At 45.1% G+C, this 21,246-nt stretch overlaps 1 protein-coding gene across 3 annotated transcripts in view; it reads right to left on the reverse strand.

Annotated features, from left to right (window-relative positions):
* The window catches only part of gnpat2 (glyceronephosphate O-acyltransferase 2), a 67,431-nt gene extending 47,099 nt beyond the window's left edge, over positions 1-20,332 (reverse strand). For all 3 annotated transcript variants that reach the window (XM_045721224.2, XM_082977111.1, XM_082977110.1), the window contains exons 1-5: positions 20,229-20,332; positions 13,851-14,051; positions 7,936-8,112; positions 1,525-1,654; positions 1,234-1,361 (exon numbers count right to left, since the gene is read on the reverse strand). In XM_045721224.2, the coding sequence (XP_045577180.2) occupies positions 1,234-1,361; positions 1,525-1,654; positions 7,936-8,112; positions 13,851-14,051; positions 20,229-20,237 (645 nt within the window). In that variant the 5' untranslated portion in view covers positions 20,238-20,332. The remainder of the gene's footprint in view (positions 1-1,233; positions 1,362-1,524; positions 1,655-7,935; positions 8,113-13,850; positions 14,052-20,228) is intronic.
* Between the last annotated feature and the right edge of the window lie 914 nt (positions 20,333-21,246).

The following is a 21,246-nucleotide window of genomic DNA, read 5'->3' on the forward strand; positions in this document are numbered from 1 at the left end:
ATTAAAAAATATATATTATTTTGAACATAAATAAGCCGCACATGTCTATAAGCCGCAGGTGCCTACCGGTACATTGAAACAAATGAACTTTACACAGGCTTTAACGAAACACGGCTTGTAACAAAAAAATAATAATTAGCAGTAAGCTTTAGTTGTCTTTTTGCACTGAGTCAATTCCTAACGCTGCTGTTTCCAACGTCTTATCATCGACTCATTAAGACCAAGCTGCCGTGCAGCAGCTCTATTTCCTTTTCCAACAGCCAGATCAATCGCCTTCAACTTGAAAGCTGCATCATATGCATTTCTCCGTGTCTTTGCCTTGATGAGGGTGACAAAATGACTACCGTAATCAGAATGATGGGAAGTTTGAGAGCGCTCGATTTAATCTAAACAGTAAACCAAAAAAGTTGTTTGACCTTAAAACCCGTTCGGCAATTTCATTGGTCTAATGAAAGCTTCATGCCGCCAAAAAACTGAGCACGTCACAGAATGTGTTTTTTGGAGAAGAGAAAAAAAAAAAATTGGAAAGCGGGAAAAATCCATATATTAGCCGCGTCGTTGTTTAAGCCGCGAGGTTCAAAGCCTGGGGAAAAAGTTGCAGCTTATAGTCCGGAAATTACAGGAATATATACACTGACTATACAAAACATTAAGGAGACCTGCTCTTTCCATGACAGACTGACCAGGTGAATCCAGGTGAAAGATATGATCCTTTATTGATGTCCACTTGTTAAATCCACTTCAATCAGTGTAGATGAAAGGGGAGAAGACAGGTTAATTAAAGAAGGATTTCTAAGCCTTGAGGCAATTGAGACATGGATTGTGTATGTGTCCCATTCAGACGGTGAATGTGGCGAGACAAAAAGATTTAAGAGTCTTTGAACGGGGTATGGTAGTAGGTGCCAGGCGCACCGGTTTGAGTGTCAAGAACTGCAACGCTGCTGGGTTTTTCCACACTCAACAGTTTCCTGTGTGTGTATCAAGAATGGTCCACCACCCAAAGGACATCCAGACAACTTGACACAACTGTGGGGAAGCATTGGAGTCAACATGGGACCAGCAGCCCTGTGGAAACGCTTTGACACCTTGTAGAGTCACGTGACCCTGATAGATTGAGGCTGTTCTGAGAGACAAAAATGTCTCAGTATTAGGATGTTCCTTATGTATGATATAGTAGGGTGTACATAGAGTAGTGTAGTGTGTGGTAATATAAGTATTTATTTGGACACCTACCCTGACGATAGTTTTGACATACTCAGATAGGACAGCCCAGTACAACTTGTCAGACCCGATCGTCCTCCTGATGAAGAACGCTCCGGAACGACGCAGGATCTCTCCCACCATCTTCATGTCCATCAGAGCTACAGAGAGGAAGACAGACGGACGGACGTACGTACGTAAAGAGGAGAAGACAGAAAGGAAAGAGAGATAAAGTTAGACATTTGTTATCTGAAGTGTGGCTTTTATTTTATTTTTTAAAAAGTCGACCAAAACACTGAACAGGATAAATCACTAGATACTTGCGGATTCCAGCGGCTATAACAGGGATGGGCAGGTCATAGGTGAACAGGATGTAGGACAGAACCAGGAAGTCCACATAACTCCTGTGATTGGGCATCAGGATCACTGGAGACTCCTGAATGGCCTGTTGGAGCTGGGGGGCGGGATAGAAACATCACTGTGAACCAATAAACATTGAAAAACAACAGATAATGGGTTTGAATTAGGCGGGTGAATGTTTAAATGACATAGAGATCGTTAACGTTTCAAAGAAATAAAAATAAAAAGATTTAAAAAAAAAAAAAAACACTACACCAAAATGTCTTTTGTATATTTATTTACCTGAAAAATCACAGTGCAGTTATCACAGAACTACCGCTAAAGAAATACCTATAAACAATAACGCTGCAACGGTAGGATGAGCAGATCTTTACAGTGATTTATCACAGATAGTGTTCTGCACGTCTCCGTCGTTGGCAGAGTGAGACAGGAAACGGGCAGCAGGGACCAGTCCTGTATGCCAATACTTTAGGAAGTTAAATGACTCTGCCAGGTGGGAAATCGAGCTACAGTGGCAGTACAGCGGGGGGGGGAAGAAAAAAAAAAAAACGTACAAAGCACGAGCTCTCAAACGCCATTAAACGTGGCGTTAACAACAGATTGTTGGGCGTCTACGAACACGCCGTCATACATCACTGCAACGAGCCGCCACGATGATGAGAAGTGGGACATTAAGTACCTACCGACACACAGAGAACACGGGGGGAGAGAGAGAACACGGGGGGGAGAGAGAACACGGGGGGAGAGAGAGAACACGGGGGGAGAGAGAACACGGGGGGGAGAGAGAGAACACGGGGGGAGACAGAGAACACGGGGGGAGACAGAGAACACGGGGGGAAGAGAGAGAACACGGGGGGAGACAGAGAACACGGGGGGAGACAGAGAACACGGGGGGGAGAGAGAGAACACGGGGGGAGACAGAGAACACGGGGGGAGACAGAGAACACGGGGGGAGACAGAGAACACGGGGGGGAGAGAGAGAACACGGGGGGAGAGAGAGAACACGGGGGGAGACAGAGAACACGGGGGGAGACAGAGAACACGGGGGGGAGAGAGAGAACACGGGGGGAGACAGAGAACACGGGGGGGAGAGAGAGAACACGGGGGGAGACAGAGAACACGGGGGGGAGAGAGAGAACACGGGGGGAGACAGAGAACACGGGGGGAGAGAGAGAACACGGAGGGAGACAGAGAACACGGGGGGAGACAGAGAACACGGGGGGAGAGACAGAGAACACGGGGGGAGACAGAGAACACGGGGGGGAGACAGAGAACACGGGGGAGAGAGAGAACACGGGGGGGAGAGAGAGAACACGGGGGGAGACAGAGAACACGGGGGAGAGACAGAGAACACGGGGGGAGAGACAGAGAACACGGGGGGAGACAGAGAACACGGGGGGAGACAGAGAACACGGGGGGAGACAGAGAACACGGGGGGAGCCAGAGAACACGGGGGGGAGACAGAGAACACGGGGGGAGACAGAGAACACGGGGGGAGACAGAGAACACGGGGGGGAGACAGAGAACACGGGGGGGAGACAGAGAACACGGGGGGAGACAGAGAACACGGGGGGGAGACAGAGAACACGGGGGGGAGACAGAGAACACGGGGGGGAGACAGAGAACACGGGGGGAGACAGAGAACACGGGGGGGAGACAGAGAACACGGGGGGGAGACAGAGAACACGGGGGGAGAGAGAGAACACGGGGGGGAGAGAGAACACGGGGGGAGAGAGAGAACACGGGGGGGAGACAGAGAACACGGGGGAGAGAGAGAACACGGGGGAGAGAGAGAACGCGGGGGGAGAGAGAGAACGCGGGGGGAGAGACAGAGAACACGGGGGGAGAGAGAGAACACGGGGGGGAGAGAGAGAACACGGGGGGGAGAGAGAGAACACGGGGGGGAGACAGAGAACGCGGGGGAGAGAGAGAACGCGGGGGAGAGAGAGAACGCGGGGGAGAGAGAGAACGCGGGGGAGAGAGAGAACGCGGGGGGAGAGAGAGAACGCGGGGGGAGAGAGAGAACGCGGGGGGAGAGACAGAGAACACGGGGGGAGAGAGAGAACACGGGGGCGAGAGAGAGAACACGGGGGAGAGAGAGAGAACACGGGGGAGAGAGAGAACACGGGGAGAGACAGAGAACACGGGGGGAGACAGAGAACACGGGGGGAGACAGAGAACACGGGGGAGAAACAGAGAACACGGGGGGAGACAGAGAACACGGGGGAGAGAGAGAGAACACGGGGGAGAGAGAGAACACGGGGGAGAGAGAGAACACGGGGGAGAGACAGAGAACACGGGGGGAGACAGAGAACACGGGGGGAGACAGAGAACACGGGGAGAGACAGAGAACACGGGGGGGAGACAGAGAACACGGGGGAGAGACAGAGAACACGGGGTGAGAGAGAGAACACGGGGGGAGAGAGAGAACACGGGGGGAGAGACAGAGAACACGGGGGGGAGACAGAGAACACGGGGGAGAGAGAGAACACGGGGGAGAGACAGAGAACACGGGGGGAGAGACAGAGAACACGGGGGGAGAGACAGAGAACACGGGGGGAGACAGAGAACACGGGGGGAGACAGAGAACACGGGGGGAGACAGAGAACACGGGGGGAGACAGAGAACACGGGGGGAGACAGAGAACACGGGGGGAGACAGAGAACACGGGGGGAGACAGAGAACACGGGGGAGAGACAGAGAACACGGGGGAGAGACAGAGAACACGGGGGGAGAGACAGAGAACACGGGGGGAGAGAGAGAGAACACGGGGGGAGAGAGAGAGAACACGGGGGGAGAGAGAGAGAACACGGGGGAGAGAGAGAACACGGGGGAGAGAGAGAACACGGGGGGAGACAGAGAACACGGGGGAGAGAGAGAGAACACGGGGGGAGAGAGAGAGAACACGGGGGGAGAGAGAGAGAACACGGGGGGAGAGAGAGAGAACACGGGGGGAGAGAGAGAACACGGGGGGAGACAGAGAACACGGGGGGAGACAGAGAACACGGGGGGAGACAGAGAACACGGGGGGAGACAGAGAACACGGGGGGAGACAGAGAACACGGGGGGAGACAGAGAACACGGGGGGAGACAGAGAACACGGGGGGAGACAGAGAACACGGGGGGAGACAGAGAACACGGGGGGGAGACAGAGAACACGGGGGGAGAGAGAGAACACGGGGGGAGAGAGAGAACACGGGGGGAGAGAGAGAACACGGGGGGAGAGAGAGAACACGGAGGAGAGAGAGAGAACACGGGGGGAGAGAGAGAGAACACGGGGGAGAGAGAGAACACGGGGGAGAGAGAGAACACGGGGGCGAGACCGAGAACCCGGAGGAGAGACACAACAGAGAACCTAAAACGACATTAATACCATCGTTGCTAAATGGGTGGCAGGGTTTACACTAGTTACCACAGCCACAAAGTCAAAATGGTCTTTTTTGTAGAAATTCATGAAAACAAATATTTTTATTATTGGTCTTAATTTAAAGGTTAGGGATCAGGTCGGCAGCGCGGTTAAGGTTAGGGATCAGGTCGGCAGCGCGGTTAAGGTTAGGGATCAGGTCGGCAGCGCGGTTAAGGTTAGGGATCAGGTCGGCAGCGCGGTTAAGGTTAGGGATCAGGTCGGCAGCGCGGTTAAGGTTAGGGATCAGGTCGGCAGCGCGGTTAAGGTTAGGGATCAGGTCGGCAGCGCGGTTAAGGTTAGGGATCAGGTCGGCAGCGCGGTTAAGGTTAGGGATCAGGTCGGCAGCGCGGTTAAGGTTAGGGATCAGGTCGGCAGCGCGGTTAAGGTTAGGGATCAGGTCGGCAGCGCGGTTAAGGTTAGGGATCAGGTCGGCAGCGCGGTTAAGGTTAGGGATCAGGTCGGCAGCGCGGTTAAGGTTAGGGATCAGGTCGGCAGCGCGGTTAAGGTTAGGGATCAGGTCGGCAGCGCGGTTAAGGTTAGGGATCAGGTCGGCAGCGCGGTTAAGGTTAGGGATCAGGTCGGCAGCGCGGTTAAGGTTAGGGATCAGGTCGGCAGCGCGGTTAAGGTTAGGGATCAGGTCGGCAGCGCGGTTAAGGTCAGGGATCAGGTCGGCAGCGCGGTTAAGGTCAGGGATCAGGTCGGCAGCGCGGTTAAGGTCAGGGATCAGGTCGGCAGCGCGGTTAAGGTCAGGGATCAGGTCGGCAGCGCGGTTAAGGTTAGGGATCAGGTCGGCAGCGCGGTTAAGGTTAGGGATCAGGTCGGCAGCGCGGTTAAGGTTAGGGATCAGGTCGGCAGCGCGGTTAAGGTCAGGGATCAGGTCGGCAGCGCGGTTAAGGTCAGGGATCAGGTCGGCAGCGCGGTTAAGGTCAGGGATCAGGTCGGCAGCGCGGTTAAGGTCAGGGATCAGGTCGGCAGCGCGGTTAAGGTCAGGGATCAGGTCGGCAGCGCGGTTAAGGTCAGGGATCAGGTCGGCAGCGCGGTTAAGGTCAGGGATCAGGTCGGCAGCGCGGTTAAGGTCAGGGATCAGGTCGGCAGCGCGGTTAAGGTTAGGGATCAGGTCGGCAGCGTGGTTAAGGTTAGGGATCAGGTCGGCAGCGTGGTTAAGGTTAGGGATCAGGTCGGCAGCGTGGCTGGTCAGGGATCAGGTCGGCAGCGTGGTTAGGGATCAGGTCGGCAGCGTGGTTAAGGTTAGGGATCAGGTCGGCAGCGTGGTTAAGGTTAGGGATCAGGTCGGCAGAGTGGTTAAGGGTCAGGGATCAGGTCGGCGAGCGGTGGTTAGGGATCAGGTCGGCAGCGTGGTTAAGGTTAGGGATCAGGTCGGCAGCGTGGCTAAGGTTAGGGATCAGGTCGGCAGTGTGGCTAAGGTCAGGGATCAGGTCGGCAGCGTGGTGGTCAGGGATCAGGTCGGCAGCGCGGTTAAGGTTAGGGATCAGGTCGGCAGTGTGGTTAAGGTCAGGGATCAGGTCGGCAGCGTGGTTAAGGTTAGGGATCAGGTCGGAGAGTGGTTAAGGTTAGGGATCAGGTCGGCAGCGTGGCTAAGGTTAGGGATCAGGTCGGCAGTGTGGTTAAGGTTAAGGATCAGGATAGTAGTATTCTATTTGTATTAAAATAGTAGTACTATTTTAGCAGTAGTAGTATTCTATTTGTATTATAATAGCAGTATTCTAGTAGTAGTATTCTATTTGTATTAGAATAGTAGTAGCATTCTATTTCTATTAAAATGGTAGTATTCTTGTAGTAGAATTATAGTAGTAGTATCCTAGTAGTAGTAGTACTATTCTAGTAGTAGTAGTAGTATAATAGCAGTATTCTAGTAGTAGTATTCTATTTGTATTATAAGAGTAGTATTCTAGTAGTAGTATTCTATTTGTATTATAATAGTAGTATTCTAGTAGTAGTAGTAGTAGTAGTAGTAGTAGTATTCTTTGTATTATAATAGTAGTATTCGTAGTAGTAGTAGTAGTAGTAGTAGTAGTAGTAGTATTCTTTGTATTATAATAGTAGTATTCTAGTAGTAGTAGTAGTAGTAGTAGTAGTAGTAGTAGTATTCTTTGTATTATAATAGTAGTATTCTAGTAGTAGTAGTAGTAGTAGTAGTAGTAGTAGTAGTAGTAGTATTCTTTGTATTATAATAGTAGTATTCTAGTAGTAGTAGTAGTAGTAGTAGTATTCTTTGTATTATAATAGTAGTATTCTAGTAGTAGTAGTAGTAGTAGTAGTAGTAGTAGTAGTAGTAGTAGTAGTAGTATTCTTTGTATTATAATAGTAGTATTCTAGTAGTAGTAGTAGTAGTAGTAGTATTCTTTGTATTATAATAGTAGTATTCTAGTAGTAGTAGTAGTAGTAGTAGTAGTAGTAGTAGTAGTAGTAGTAGTAGTATTCTTTGTATTATAATAGTAGTATTCGTAGTAGTAGTAGTAGTAGTAGTAGTAGTATTCTTTGTATTATAATAGTAGTAGTAGTAGTAGTAGTAGTAGTAGTAGTAGTAGTAGTAGTATTCTTTGTATTATAATAGTAGTATTCTAGTAGTAGTATTCTTTGTATTATAATAGTAGTATTGTAGTAGTAGTAGTATTAGTAGTAGTAGTAGTAGTAGTATTCTTTGTATTATAATAGTAGTATTCTAGTAGTAGTATTAGTAGTAGTAGTAGTAGTAGTAGTAGTAGTATTCTTTGTATTATAATAGTAGTAGTAGTAGTAGTAGTAGTAGTAGTAGTAGTAGTAGTAGTAGTAGTAGTAGTATTCTTTGTATTATAATAGTAGTATTCTAGTAGTAGTAGTAGTAGTAGTAGTAGTAGTAGTAGTAGTAGTATTCTTTGTATTATAATAGTAGTATTCTAGTAGTAGTAGTAGTAGTAGTAGTAGTAGTAGTAGCAGTATTCTTTGTATTATAATAGCAGTATTCTGACCCTATTGAGTCCTTCCTGGTTGATGTTGATGTGGCTGAAGAGCCTCTTGAATACTTTACTCAAGGTAAACCCCAGCAGTCTGATGAATCCCAGCTGGAGGTTCTGAGACATTTCCTCCAGTATCCCAGACGCCTCCTCTCTCACCAGATCCACACTCTCACCAGTCTCCATGGCCACCTGCACAGAGAGTTCAGGGGTCAAGGGACAGAGAGTTAGAGGTTGAGTTCCTGCAACTGCATTAGTTGCGTCAAGATTAGACTACTGCAATGCTCTACTCTCCCGCCAACCAGATAAGACACTAAATAAACGTCTGTTAGTGCTAAATAATCTTGTCTCGAACCAAAACAATTGATCAGATTACTCCAGTGCCAGCCTCCCTACACTGGCTTCCTGTTAAGGCTAGGGCTGACTTCAAGGTTTTACTGCTAACCTACAAAGCATTACATGGTCTGGCTCCTACCTATCGCTCTGATTTGGTCCTGCCGTACTTACCTACACGTACGCTACGGTCACAAGACGCAGGACTCCTTATTGTCCCTAGAATAAAGGTAGAGTACCTTATGATAAGCTGTAGACCACACTATCTACCAAGAGAGTTCTCATCTATATTATTCATAGCCGTCTATTTACCACCACAGAACGAAGCTGGCACTAAGACCGCTCTCAACCAGCTGTATAAGGCCATAAAGCAAAGAAGAAAATGCTCATCCAGAAGCAGCGCTCCTACTGGCCGGGGACTTTAATGCAGGCAAACTTAAAAGTGTGCCAACCGAGCCGGCACCAGAGAAAATTAATCCTAGACCACCTTTACTCCACACACAGAGATGCATACAAAGCTTTCCCCCACCCTCCATTTGGCAAATCTGACCATAACTCTATCCTCCTGATTCCAGCTAACAAGCAAAAACTAAAGCAGGAAGTACCAGTGACTCGCTCAATACAGAAGTGGTCAGATGACGCGGATGCTACAGCTACAGGCCTGTTTCGCTGCACAGACTGGAATATGTTCCGGGATTCATCCAATGGCATCGAGGAGTACACCACCTCAGTCATCGGCTTCATCACTAAGTGCATCGATAACGTCGATCCCCACAGTGACTGTGCGTACATATCCCAACCAGAAGCCATGGATTACAGGCAACATCCGCATCGAGCTAAAGGCTAGAGCCTGCCAAGGAGCGGGAGACGAATCCGGACACTTATAAAAAAAAATCCCGCTATGCCCTCAGATGAACCATCAAACAAGCCAAAGCGTCAATACATGATTAAGATTGAATCCTACTACACCGGCTCTGACGCTCGTCCGATGTGGCAGGGCTTGAAAACTATTACGGACTACAAAGGGAAACTCAAGACGCGAGCTGCCCAGTGACGCGAGCCTACCAGACTAGACCTAAATGCCTTTTATGCTCGCGTCGAGGCAAGCAACACTGAAGCATGCACGAGAGCACCAGCTGTTCAGGATGACTGTGTGAGAACGCTCTCGGTAGCCGATGTGAACAAAACCTTTAAACAGGTCAACATTCACTAAGCCGCTGTGCCAGACGGATTACCAGGACGTGTACTCAAAGCATGCGCGGACCAACTGTCAAGTGTCTTCACTGACATTTTCAACCTCTCCCTGACCGAGTCTGTAATACCTACATGTTTGAAGCACGACCACCATAGTCCTTGTGCCCAAGGAAGCGAAGGTAACCTGCCTAAAATGATTACCGCCCCGTGGAACTCACGTCGGTAGCCATGAAGTGCTTTGAAAGGCTGGTCATGGCTCACATCAACAGCATCCTCCCGGACACCCTAGACCCACTCCAATTCACATACAGCCCCAATAGATCCACAGATGGCGCAATCTCAATCGCAGTCCACACTGTCCTTTCTCACCTGGACAAAAGCAACGACCTGTGAGAATGCTGTTCAATGACTACAGCTCAGCGTTCAACACCATAGTGCCCACAAAGCTCATCACTAAGCTAAGGACTCTGGTACTAAACACCTCCCTCTGCAACTGGATCCTGGACTTCCTGACGGGCCGCCCCCAGGTGGTAAGAGAAGGCAACAACACGTCTGCCACGCTGATCCTTAACACTGGGGCCCCTCAGGGGTCTGTGCTCAGTCCCCTCCTATACTCCCTGTTCACCCACGACTGCGTGGCCTAACACGACTCCAACACCATCATTAAGTTTGCTGACGACACAACAGTGGTAGGGCTGATCAGCGACAACGATGAGTCAGCCTATAGGGAGGAGGTCAGAGAACTGGCAGTGTGGTGTCAGGACAACAACCTCTCCCTCAATGTCAGCAAGACAAAAGGAGCTGATCGTGGACTACAGGAAAAGGCGGGCCGAACAGGCCCCCCCATTAACATCGACGTGGTGGTAGTGGAGCGGGTCGAGAGTTTCAAGTTCCTTGATGTCCACATCACCAACGAACTATCATGTTCCAAACACACCAAGACAGTTGTGAAGAGGATACGACAAACCCCCCCCCCCCTCAGGAGACTGAAAACGTTTGGAATGGGTCCCCAGATCATCAAAAGGTTCTACAGCTGCACCATCGAGAGCATCCTGACCGGTTGCATCACTGCCTGGTATGGCAACTGCTCTGCATCTGACCAGAGGGTAGTGCGAATGGCCCGGGACATCACTGGGGTCAAGCTTCCTGCCATCCAGGAACTATATAATAGGCGGTGTCAGAGGAAAGCCCATAAAATTGTCAGACACTCGGGGGTCAAATACTTATTTCCCTCATTAAGATGCAAATATTTATAACATTTTTGACATGCGTTTTTCTGGATTTTTTTGATGTTATTCTGTCTCTCACTGTTCAAATAAACCTACCATTAAAATTATAGACTGATCGTTTCTTTGTCAGCAGGCAAACGTACAAAATCAGCAGGGGATCAAATACTTTTTTCCCTCACTGTATACCAGAAACTCCCTATAGCCCCCCATGTCTATACCATTGACTCTGTACCGGTGCCCCCTGTATATAGCCTCCACACTGACTCGATACCGTAACACCCTGTATATAGTCTCCACATTGACTCTGTACCGGTACCCCCTGTATACAGCCTCCACATTGACTCTGTACCGTAACACCCTGTATATAGTCTCCACACTGACTCTGTACCGGTACCCCCTGTATATAGCCTCCACATTGACTCTGTACCAGTACCCCCTGTATATAGCCTCCACATTGTACTGGTGCCCCCTGTATATAGCCTCCACATTGACTCTGTACCAGTACCCCCTGTATATAGCCTCCACATTGACTCTGTACCGGTACCCCCTGTATATAGCCTCCACATTGACTCTGTATCGGTACCCCCTGTATATAGCCTCCACATTGACTCTGTACCGGTACCCCCTGTATATAGCCTCCACATTGACTCTGTACCGGTACCCCCTGTATATAGCCTCCACATTGACTCTGTACCCCCTGTATATAGCCTCCACATTGACTCTGTACCCCCTGTATATAGCCTCCACATTGACTCTGTACCGTTACCCCCTGTATATAGCCTCCACATTGACTCTGTACCGTTACCCCCTGTATATAGCCTCCACATTGACTCTGTACCGTAATACCCTGTATATAGCCTCCACATTGACTCTGTACCATAACACCCTGTATATAGCCTCCACATTGACTCTGTACCGTAACACCCTGTATATAGCCTCCACATTGACTCTGTACCGTAATACCCTGTATATAGCCTCCACATTGACTCTGTACCGTAATACCCTGTATATAGCCTCCACATTGACTCTGTACCGTAATACCCTGTATATAGTCTCCACATTGACTCTGTACCGTAATACCCCCTGTATATAGCCTCCACATTGACTCTGTACCGGTACCCCCTGTATATAGCCTCCACATTGACTCTGTACCGTAATACCCTGTATATAGCCTCCACATTGACTCTGTACCGTAATACCCCCTGTATATAGCCTCCACATTGACTCTGTACCGTAATACCCCCTGTATATAGCCTCCACATTGACTCTGTACCGTAATACCCCCTGTATATAGCCTCCACATTGACTCTGTACCGTAATACCCTGTATATAGCCTCCACATTGACTCTGTACCGTAATACCCTGTATATAGCCTCCACATTGACTCTGTACCGTAATACCCTGTATATAGCCTCCACATTGACTCTGTACCGGTACACCCTGTATATAGCCTCCACATTGACTCTGTACCGTAACACCCTGTATATAGCCTCCACATTGACTCTGTACCGTAACACCCTGTATATAGCCTCCACATTGACTCTGTACCGGTACCCCCTGTATATAGCCTCCACATTGACTCTGTACCGTAATACCCTGTATATAGCCTCCACATTGACTCTGTACCGGTACCCCCTGTATATAGCCTCCACATTGACTCTGTACCGTAATACCCTGTATATAGCCTCCACATTGACTCTGTACCGTAATACCCCCTGTATATAGCCTCCACATTGACTCTGTACCGTAATACCCTGTATATAGCCTCCACATTGACTCTGTACCGTAATACCCTGTATATAGCCTCCACATTGACTCTGTACCGTAATACCCCCTGTATATAGCCTCCACATTGACTCTGTACCGGTACCCCCTGTATATAGCCTCCACATTGACTCTGTACCGTAATACCCTGTATATAGCCTCCACATTGACTCTGTACCGTAATACCCTGTATATAGCCTCCACATTGACTCTGTACCGTAATACCCTGTATATAGCCTCCACATTGACTCTGTACCGTAACACCCTGTATATAGCCTCCACATTGACTCTGTACCGTAACACCCTGTATATAGCCTCCACATTGACTCTGTACCGTAACACCCTGTATATAGCCTCCACATTGACTCTGTACCGGTACCCCCTGTATATAGCCTCCACATTGACTCTGTACCGTAATACCCTGTATATAGCCTCCACATTGACTCTGTACCGTAACACCCTGTATATAGCCTCCACATTGACTCTGTACCGTAACACCCTGTATATAGCCTCCACATTGACTCTGTACCGTAACACCCTGTATATAGCCTCCACATTGACTCTGTACCGGTAACACCCTGTATATAGCCTCCACATTGACTCTGTACCGTAACACCCTGTATATAGCCTCCACATTGACTCTGTACCGGTACCACCCTGTATATAGCCTCCACATTGACTCTGTACCGGTACCCCCTGTATATAGCCTCCACATTGACTCTGTACCGTAATACCCTGTATATAGCCTCCACATTGACTCTGTACCGTAATACCCTGTATATAGCCTCCACATTGACTCTGTACCGTAATACCCCCTGTATATAGCCTCCACATTGACTCTGTACCGTAATACCCCCTGTATATAGCCTCCACATTGACTCTGTACCGTAATACCCTGTATATAGCCTCCACATTGACTCTGTACCGTAATACCCTGTATATAACCTCGTTATTGTTATTGTGTTACTTTTTTTATTTTATTCTACTTGGTAAATATTTTCTTCTTCTTGAACTGAACTGTTGGTTAAAGGCTTGTAAGTAAAGCATTTCACGGTCAAGTCTACACTTGTTGTATTTCAGCGCACGTGACAAATAAAGTTTATTTTGATTGGCTATATTATATGAGGGGCTGTGTTAAACACCTATCCAGCCATTGTAAGGCCTTGCATGTGGTCGGGCAGGAATTGGACTAACGTTCTGCGATAGGTTAACCCTGTTGAGTGTACATCAAGGAACGTTCAGGGTTCTCTCTCTCTCGCGCACACACACACACACACACACACACACACACACACACACACACACACACACACACACACACACACACACACACACACACACACACACACACACACACACACACACACACACACACACACACACACACACACACACACACACACACAGTACCTCCTTGGTGACGTATCGTAGGTACTGTGATTCCAGAACCGTCCTGTTGAGGGCGCCAGCGGAGAGAGGAGGGGCTCCCTTGTAGGGGGAGGGGGTAAAGGTTCGGAGGGCATGGCCTAGGTCACTGCTCCGCCTCCTCTCTTCCAGGATGTCCATAAACTCATCCTCATCCTCCGGCCTGTAGCCAGAGGGATCCTCACACTGCAACAAGGAAACACGATTCAAAATGGAGGAAATGTAATATATTGTCTGTGTTGATTTGAAACCGCGATAACAACCGGATAAAGACATCTTGTTCAGGAAAACATCAGCCTCGTAAAGAACGCTCAAGCACAACTGTCAACACCTTGCCTTGTTGGACATATCCAACTGTCAACACCTTTCCTTGGTGGACATATCCAACACCTTTCCTTGTTGGACATATCCAACTGTCAACACCTTTCCTTGTTGGACATATTCAACTGTCAACACCTTTCCTTGTTGGACATATCCAACTGTCAACACCTTGCCTTGTTGGACATATCCAACTGTCAACACCTTGCCTTGTTGGACATATCCAACACCTTGCCTTGTTGGACATATCCAACTGTCAACACCTTGCCTTGTTGGACATATCCAACTGTGTCATTCCGAATTTTATTCACATGGTTATATTCCATTTTTGTGCGACTAGCTCTAGGTATAGCTCCAGGTCTAGCTCTAGGTCTAGCTATAGGTAGAGCTCCAGGTATAGCTCTAGGTATAGCTCTAGGTATAGCTCTAGGTATAGCTCTAGGTATAGGTCTAGGTCTAGCTCTAGGTCTAGCTCTAGGTCTAGCTCTAGGTCTAGCTCTAGGTCTAGCTCTAGGTCTAGGTCTAGCTCTAGGTATAGCTCTAGGTCATAAAAAAATAGAGGTTTGGTTGTAAGAAATCAAACTTCCCCTTTAAGGTCGCTACATTCTTCAGATACTAGTCATTACTTCAAAAGGAAGGAAGGAAGGAAGGAAGGATTTCCTAAGTGTTTGAACGGGGCCACAGCTGCCTAGTCGACCTGATAGCGAGCCGGCCTTGGACTGTGGACGTTGAACACACCGTGGCAACAACAAATAAGCTAACCTAAACAGGCTTTAATTAACAACCAATAGGTGGTGAGGCCAAGCCCAATAATGTGAAGCTGATCGATCCCCATTGAGGGAGGAACTGAGATAGATAGATAGATAGATAGATAGATAGATAGATAGATAGATAGATAGATAGATAGATAGATCTAACAGTAAAATATTATTTTCCATGACTATAACGTTTGTTGGCACCTTCAATTATTGCACATTTTCTCATAAAAAGTATATTTCAACGTCTGCTAAGACAAATTTGCTGAACTGCTAAACTTGGAACCAATCAAAACTCCCATACATACCCCTTGGTGATGGAGGCAGCCAATGGCCTGCTTCTATACAAACAGCCTCTTGTGAAAACGTGAGCTGCTGTCTGATGAACATATATAGCTAGCTAGCTCGCTGAAATAAGATACATATCTGTTTGACTGCACTATAAAATACGCAGCACGCAATACGAATTGATTTGATCGTTTGACCATTTAGCCTAGCTAGCTAATGTAAACGTCCATTTCTGTTTCATTAGCTATAGCTCTGTCAGCGAACTAAAGTTATTGACATGATTATAGGTCTCACTTCAAGTAACTATAAAACTGCGTGGTTCGAGCCCTGAATGCTGATTGGCTGACAGCCGTGGTATATCAGACATGTTTATTCACTGCTCTAATTACGTTGGTAAACGGTTTATAATAGCAATGAGGCACCTCAGGGGTTTGTGGTATATGGACCAATATACGACTGCTAAGGGCTGTGTCCAGGCACTCCGCGTTGCGTCGTGCTTAAGAAAAGCCCTTAGCCGTGGTATATTGGCCATATACCACCACCACCCCCCCCCTCAGGCCTTATTGCTTAATTATAAATCATACATATGGCACAGAATACACATATAGCATACCTTGCAATAAACTGTTGTACAATGTGTTCTGAATAAGAGTTTGATTTCTAAACCAGATGAGTTCTAAACCAGATGAGTTCTAAACCAGATGAGTTCTAAACCAGATGAGTTCTAAACCAGATGAGTTCTAAACCAGATGAGTTCTAAACCAGATCCAGATGTGTTCTAAACCAGATCCAGATGAGTTCTAAACCAGATCCGTGGTTCTAAACCAGATCCAGATGAGTTCTAAACCAGATGAGTTCTAAACCAGATCCAGATGAGTTCTAAACCAGATGAGTTCTAAACCAGATCCAGATGTGTTCTAAACCAGATGAGTTCTAAACCAGATCCAGATGTGTTCTAAACCAGATCCAGGTGTGTTCTAAACCAGATCCAGATGAGTTCTAAACCAGATCCAGATGAGTTCTAAACCAGATCCAGATGAGTTCTAAACCAGATGAGTTCTAAACCAGATGAGTTCTAAACCAGATGAGTTCTCCAATAGCAGCTGACCAATACCATGGTGGTGATGGATAATGTATTGGACTATAAGGTATAGAGAATGATGAACCAATACCATGGTGGTGATGGATAATGTATTGGACTATAAGGTATAGAGAATGATGAACCAATACCATAGTGGTGATGGATAATGTATTGGACTATAAGGTATAGAGAATGATGAACCAATACCATAGTGGTCATGATAATGGATAATGTATTGGACTATAAGGTATAGAGAATGATGAACCAATACCATAGTGGTGATGGATAATGTATTGGACTATAAGGTATAGAGAATGATGAACCAATACCATAGTGGTCATGGATAATGTATTGGACTATAAGGTATAGAGAATGATACTCCTGGTAGATACTACTGGTTATGAATCATTATTCCTGGTAGATACTACTGGTTATGAATCATTATTCCTGGTAGATACTACTGGTTATGAATCATTATTCCTGGTAGATACTACTGGTTATGAATCATTATTCCTGGTAGATACTACTGGTTATGAATCATTATTCCTGGTAGATACTACTGGTTATGAATCATTATTCCTGGTAGATACTACTGGTTATGAATCATTATTCCTGGTAGATACTACTGGTTATGAATCATTATTCCTGGTAGATACTACTGGTTATGAATCATTATTCCTGGTAGATACTACTGGTTATGAATCATTATTCCTGGTAGATACTACTGGTTATGAATCATTATTCCTGGTAGATACTACTGGTTATGATACTACTGGTTATGAATCATTATTCCTGGTAGATACTGCTGGTTATGATACTCCTGGTAGATACTACTGGTTATGATTCATTATTCCTGGTAGATACTGCTGGTTATGATTCCTGGTAGATACTACTGGTTATGAATCATTATTCCTGGTAGATACTACTGGTTATGATACTTCTGGTAGATACTGCTGGTTATGAATCATTATTCCTGGTGGATACTACTGGTTATGATACTTCTGGTAGATACTACTGGTTATGAATCATTATTCCTGGTAGATACTAGTGGTTATGAATCATTATTCCTGGTAGATACTGCTGGTTATGAATCATTATTCCTGGTAGATACTACTGGTTATGATACTTCTGGTAGATACTACTGGTTATGAATCATTATTCCTGGTAGATACTACTGGTTATGAATCATTATTCCTGGTAGATACTACTGGTTATGAATCATTATTCCTGGTAGATACTACTGGTTATGAATCATTATTCCTGGTAGATACTGCTGGTTATGAATCATTATTCCTGGTAGATACTACTGGTTATGAATCATTATTCCTGGTAGATACTACTGGTTATGAATCATTATTCCTGGTAGATACTACTGGTTATGATCTCCTGGTAGATACTACTGGTTATGAATCATTATTCCTGGTAGATACTACTGGTTATGAATCATTATTCCTGGTAGATACTACTGGTTATGAATCATTATTCCTGGTAGATACTACTGGTTATTATTCCTGGTAGATACTGCTGGTTATGAATCATTATTCCTGGTAGATACTACTGGTTATGAATCATTATTCCTGGTGGATACTACTGGTTATGAATCATTATTCCTGGTAGATACTACTGGTTATGAATCATTATTCCTGGTAGATACTACTGGTTATGAATCATTATTCCTGGTGGATACTACTGGTTATTATTCCTGGTAGATACTGCTGGTTATGAATCATTATTCCTGGTAGATACTACTGGTTATGAATCATTATTCCTGGTGGATACTACTGGTTATTATTCCTGGTAGATACTGCTGGTTATGAATCATTATTCCTGGTAGATACTACTGGTTATTATTCCTGGTAGATACTACTGGTTATGATTCCTGGTGGATACTACTGGTTATGAATCATTATTCCTGGTAGATACTACTGGTTATGAATCATTATTCCTGGTAGATACTACTGGTGTCATTATTCCTGGTAGATACTACTGGTTATGAATCATTATTCCTGGTAGATACTACTGGTTATGAATCATTATTCCTGGTAGATACTACTGGTTATGAATCATTATTCCTGGTAGATACTACTGGTTATTATTCCTGGTAGATACTACTGGTTATGAATCATTATTCCTGGTAGATACTACTGGTTATGAATCATTATTCCTGGTAGATACTACTGGTTATGATACTCCTGGTAGATACTACTGGTTATGAATCATTATTCCTGGTGGATACTACTGGTTATGAATCATTATTCCTGGTGGATACTGCTGGTTATGAATCATTATTCCTGGTAGATACTACTGGTTATGAATCATTATTCCTGGTAGATACTACTGGTTATTATTCCTGGTAGATACTGCTGGTTATGAATCATTATTCCTGGTAGATACTGCTGGTTATGAATCATTATTCCTGGTAGATACTACTGGTTATGAATCATTATTCCTGGTAGATACTACTGGTTATTATTCCTGGTAGATACTACTGGTTATGAATCATTATTCCTGGTAGATACTACTGGTTATGAATCATTATTCCTGGTAGATACTACTGGTTCTGATTGCAGACAGACCCCAGAGAATGGGACGGTGCAATATTGAATTAGTCGGTGCGTGCATGGGGATGTCCACGTCACCCAGAGATATACCCATGTTATAGAGACACCTAGCAGACTGAAACGTCCCTGTTGTAGACGTAATGCAGCTAGTGTTATCTAGACTTACGCTGGTAAACGCATCCCTTACTTTAGCTACCTAATGTGAACTAAACTCAACTGAGGATTACCAGAGACTTTTAATTTGAAATGTTACAGGATACAGTACCTCTTTCCGGTTTCCCTGACTTTTGTATTTTCTTTTTATACTGTGTTATGCTGGTTAGCATAGCACTCCTCACACGCTATTTGGTGTACGTTTATTTGGCTCGGTGAGATGAAACTGCCAAAACTCTGAAAAGGTATTATTGTAAGTCAGAATTGCAACAAGATTTGTTCAAGCCTAAAATCGTAATATTGTATTTGTATGTTCACAGATGAAATTTCTTGAATATCCTTCATTTCACGCTTTGCTTTTCTTACGATCCTAACGAAAACGTTCATTCAACCTTTTGGCAGCTCTCTGGCTCCATATTCCTGCGTGTTCTGGCCATTCCTGACTCAAATGAACGAAATTAGTACATTTTTGGGCTCCTGAGTGGCGCAGCGGTCTAAGGCACTGCGTCTCAGTGCAAGAGACATCACTACAGTCCCTGGTTCGAATCCAGGCTGTATCACATTTGTTTGGAACTCCCATAGTGCCGTGCACAATTGGCCCAGCGTAGCCCCGGTTTGGCAGGGTTAGGCGTCATTGTAAATATGAATTTGTTCTTAAGTGACTTGCCTAGTTAAAATATTTGTAAAAATTACAAACCTACACTACTTTCTCGAAATGTCACCAGCTGTATACTTAGAAACGGATAACCTGATTGGTAGACGTGATCAGCAGAGAAAATACCATGGATAGTACACGGGTTTTGATTGGTTTACAGTGTAGTACTCGGCGTTTTCCTGTCCAGCTAGCGAAACATAAATCAGTGTTTTGACAAAATTAAATTAAATATGCAAGAATTAGACATCGCCAACAAACGGAAGTGTTTAGAATAAATACATATACACAATATGTAAAAAAAAAGAAATATATAAAATCCGTTCCTCCCTCGACAGAGATCGATCATCTCGAAAATGAAAGCTTTCTTCGGGGCACAACCTTCAAGTAGGCTAACAGTTGTTTAGTTAACAACAACCAACCGAGAGAGAAACTGTCAACAACATGACTCAAGGTGAACACTAGTGGCAAGAAACACATAATAATACACAGGGATAGTTTTAATAAAGCCACGAACCCACGCTAGACAACATAACAAACAGAGTAGCCTTTTACCGTTGTCATTTTCGTGTCGTCGGGGTGTCAGCTAGGTCTCGGTGCTGGTTGCTACCCGGAAGTCTGTCTGTGGAGGCTGTGGGCCAATAAGGTTGCTGTATTTCGGGAACTCCTCCTGAGCGCCTCCATAACCATGAATGAATGAGGAATATTTAAAACGTATACAAAACAAAATGTATTCGCTGTATGTCTGTATTTCATTTGATATAATGTGGAATTGTTTTTTTTGCTCACTTCTTTGGAATCCCTCTGGCTGTTATGTTTATGTTTTGCGTGTTACTGTTAAAATTAAAAAATATATATTTTTAAATAAATAAATAAATACCCTCAATGCTTCCAGACACAGACAGGACATTATAAAGACAGGCTTCAACTCTTCAATAGGAATTACGGATCACACTTGTAGGCGATGCAATTTTTAATTAAAAAATAAAAATTTATGAACAAATATCAACTAACAAAAGAGGTATAGTCACATGCAAACAAGCATACAAACAAACTATTTACATGGCCAGGAATCCTAAACAAACAAATCATATTTATTAATAATACAACAAGTTTTAATTGTCTTTTTGTTTTTCATTTAGGTTAAAGTAGTGTCATATTGTTTAAAATCATTTATAAAGTGAAAAAAAGTTAGGTTTTGAATTAGGCAATTTGTGAATATGAAATGTACCTGATATTATTAGTAGTTAAATTAAATATACAACATCTTTATCAATGTCAGAATTTCTGAAATAAATCATGATATTAAAACAATTAAATTGTACAACCTGTCCTGTTCTCTTTGTAACAAAGTTTTGTATATCAATCCCAAAAATTCTACTATAAATACAGGTAAAAAAACAAACAAATGAAATATGGTCACCTCCTTCATTCCACAGAAAATACAATTATATTCAATATTCAGCTTGAATCTTTCCAAAACATGTTTCACAGGATGAATTCTATGTAACATTTTAAATTAGACTTCCTTTACCTGTGTTACCATGGAGACTTCCTTTACCTGTGTTACCAT

This window comes from Salmo salar, chromosome 06, assembly GCF_965601325.2.
Source record: "Salmo salar chromosome 06, fSalSal1, whole genome shotgun sequence".
Taxonomy (NCBI): domain Eukaryota; kingdom Metazoa; phylum Chordata; class Actinopteri; order Salmoniformes; family Salmonidae; genus Salmo; species Salmo salar.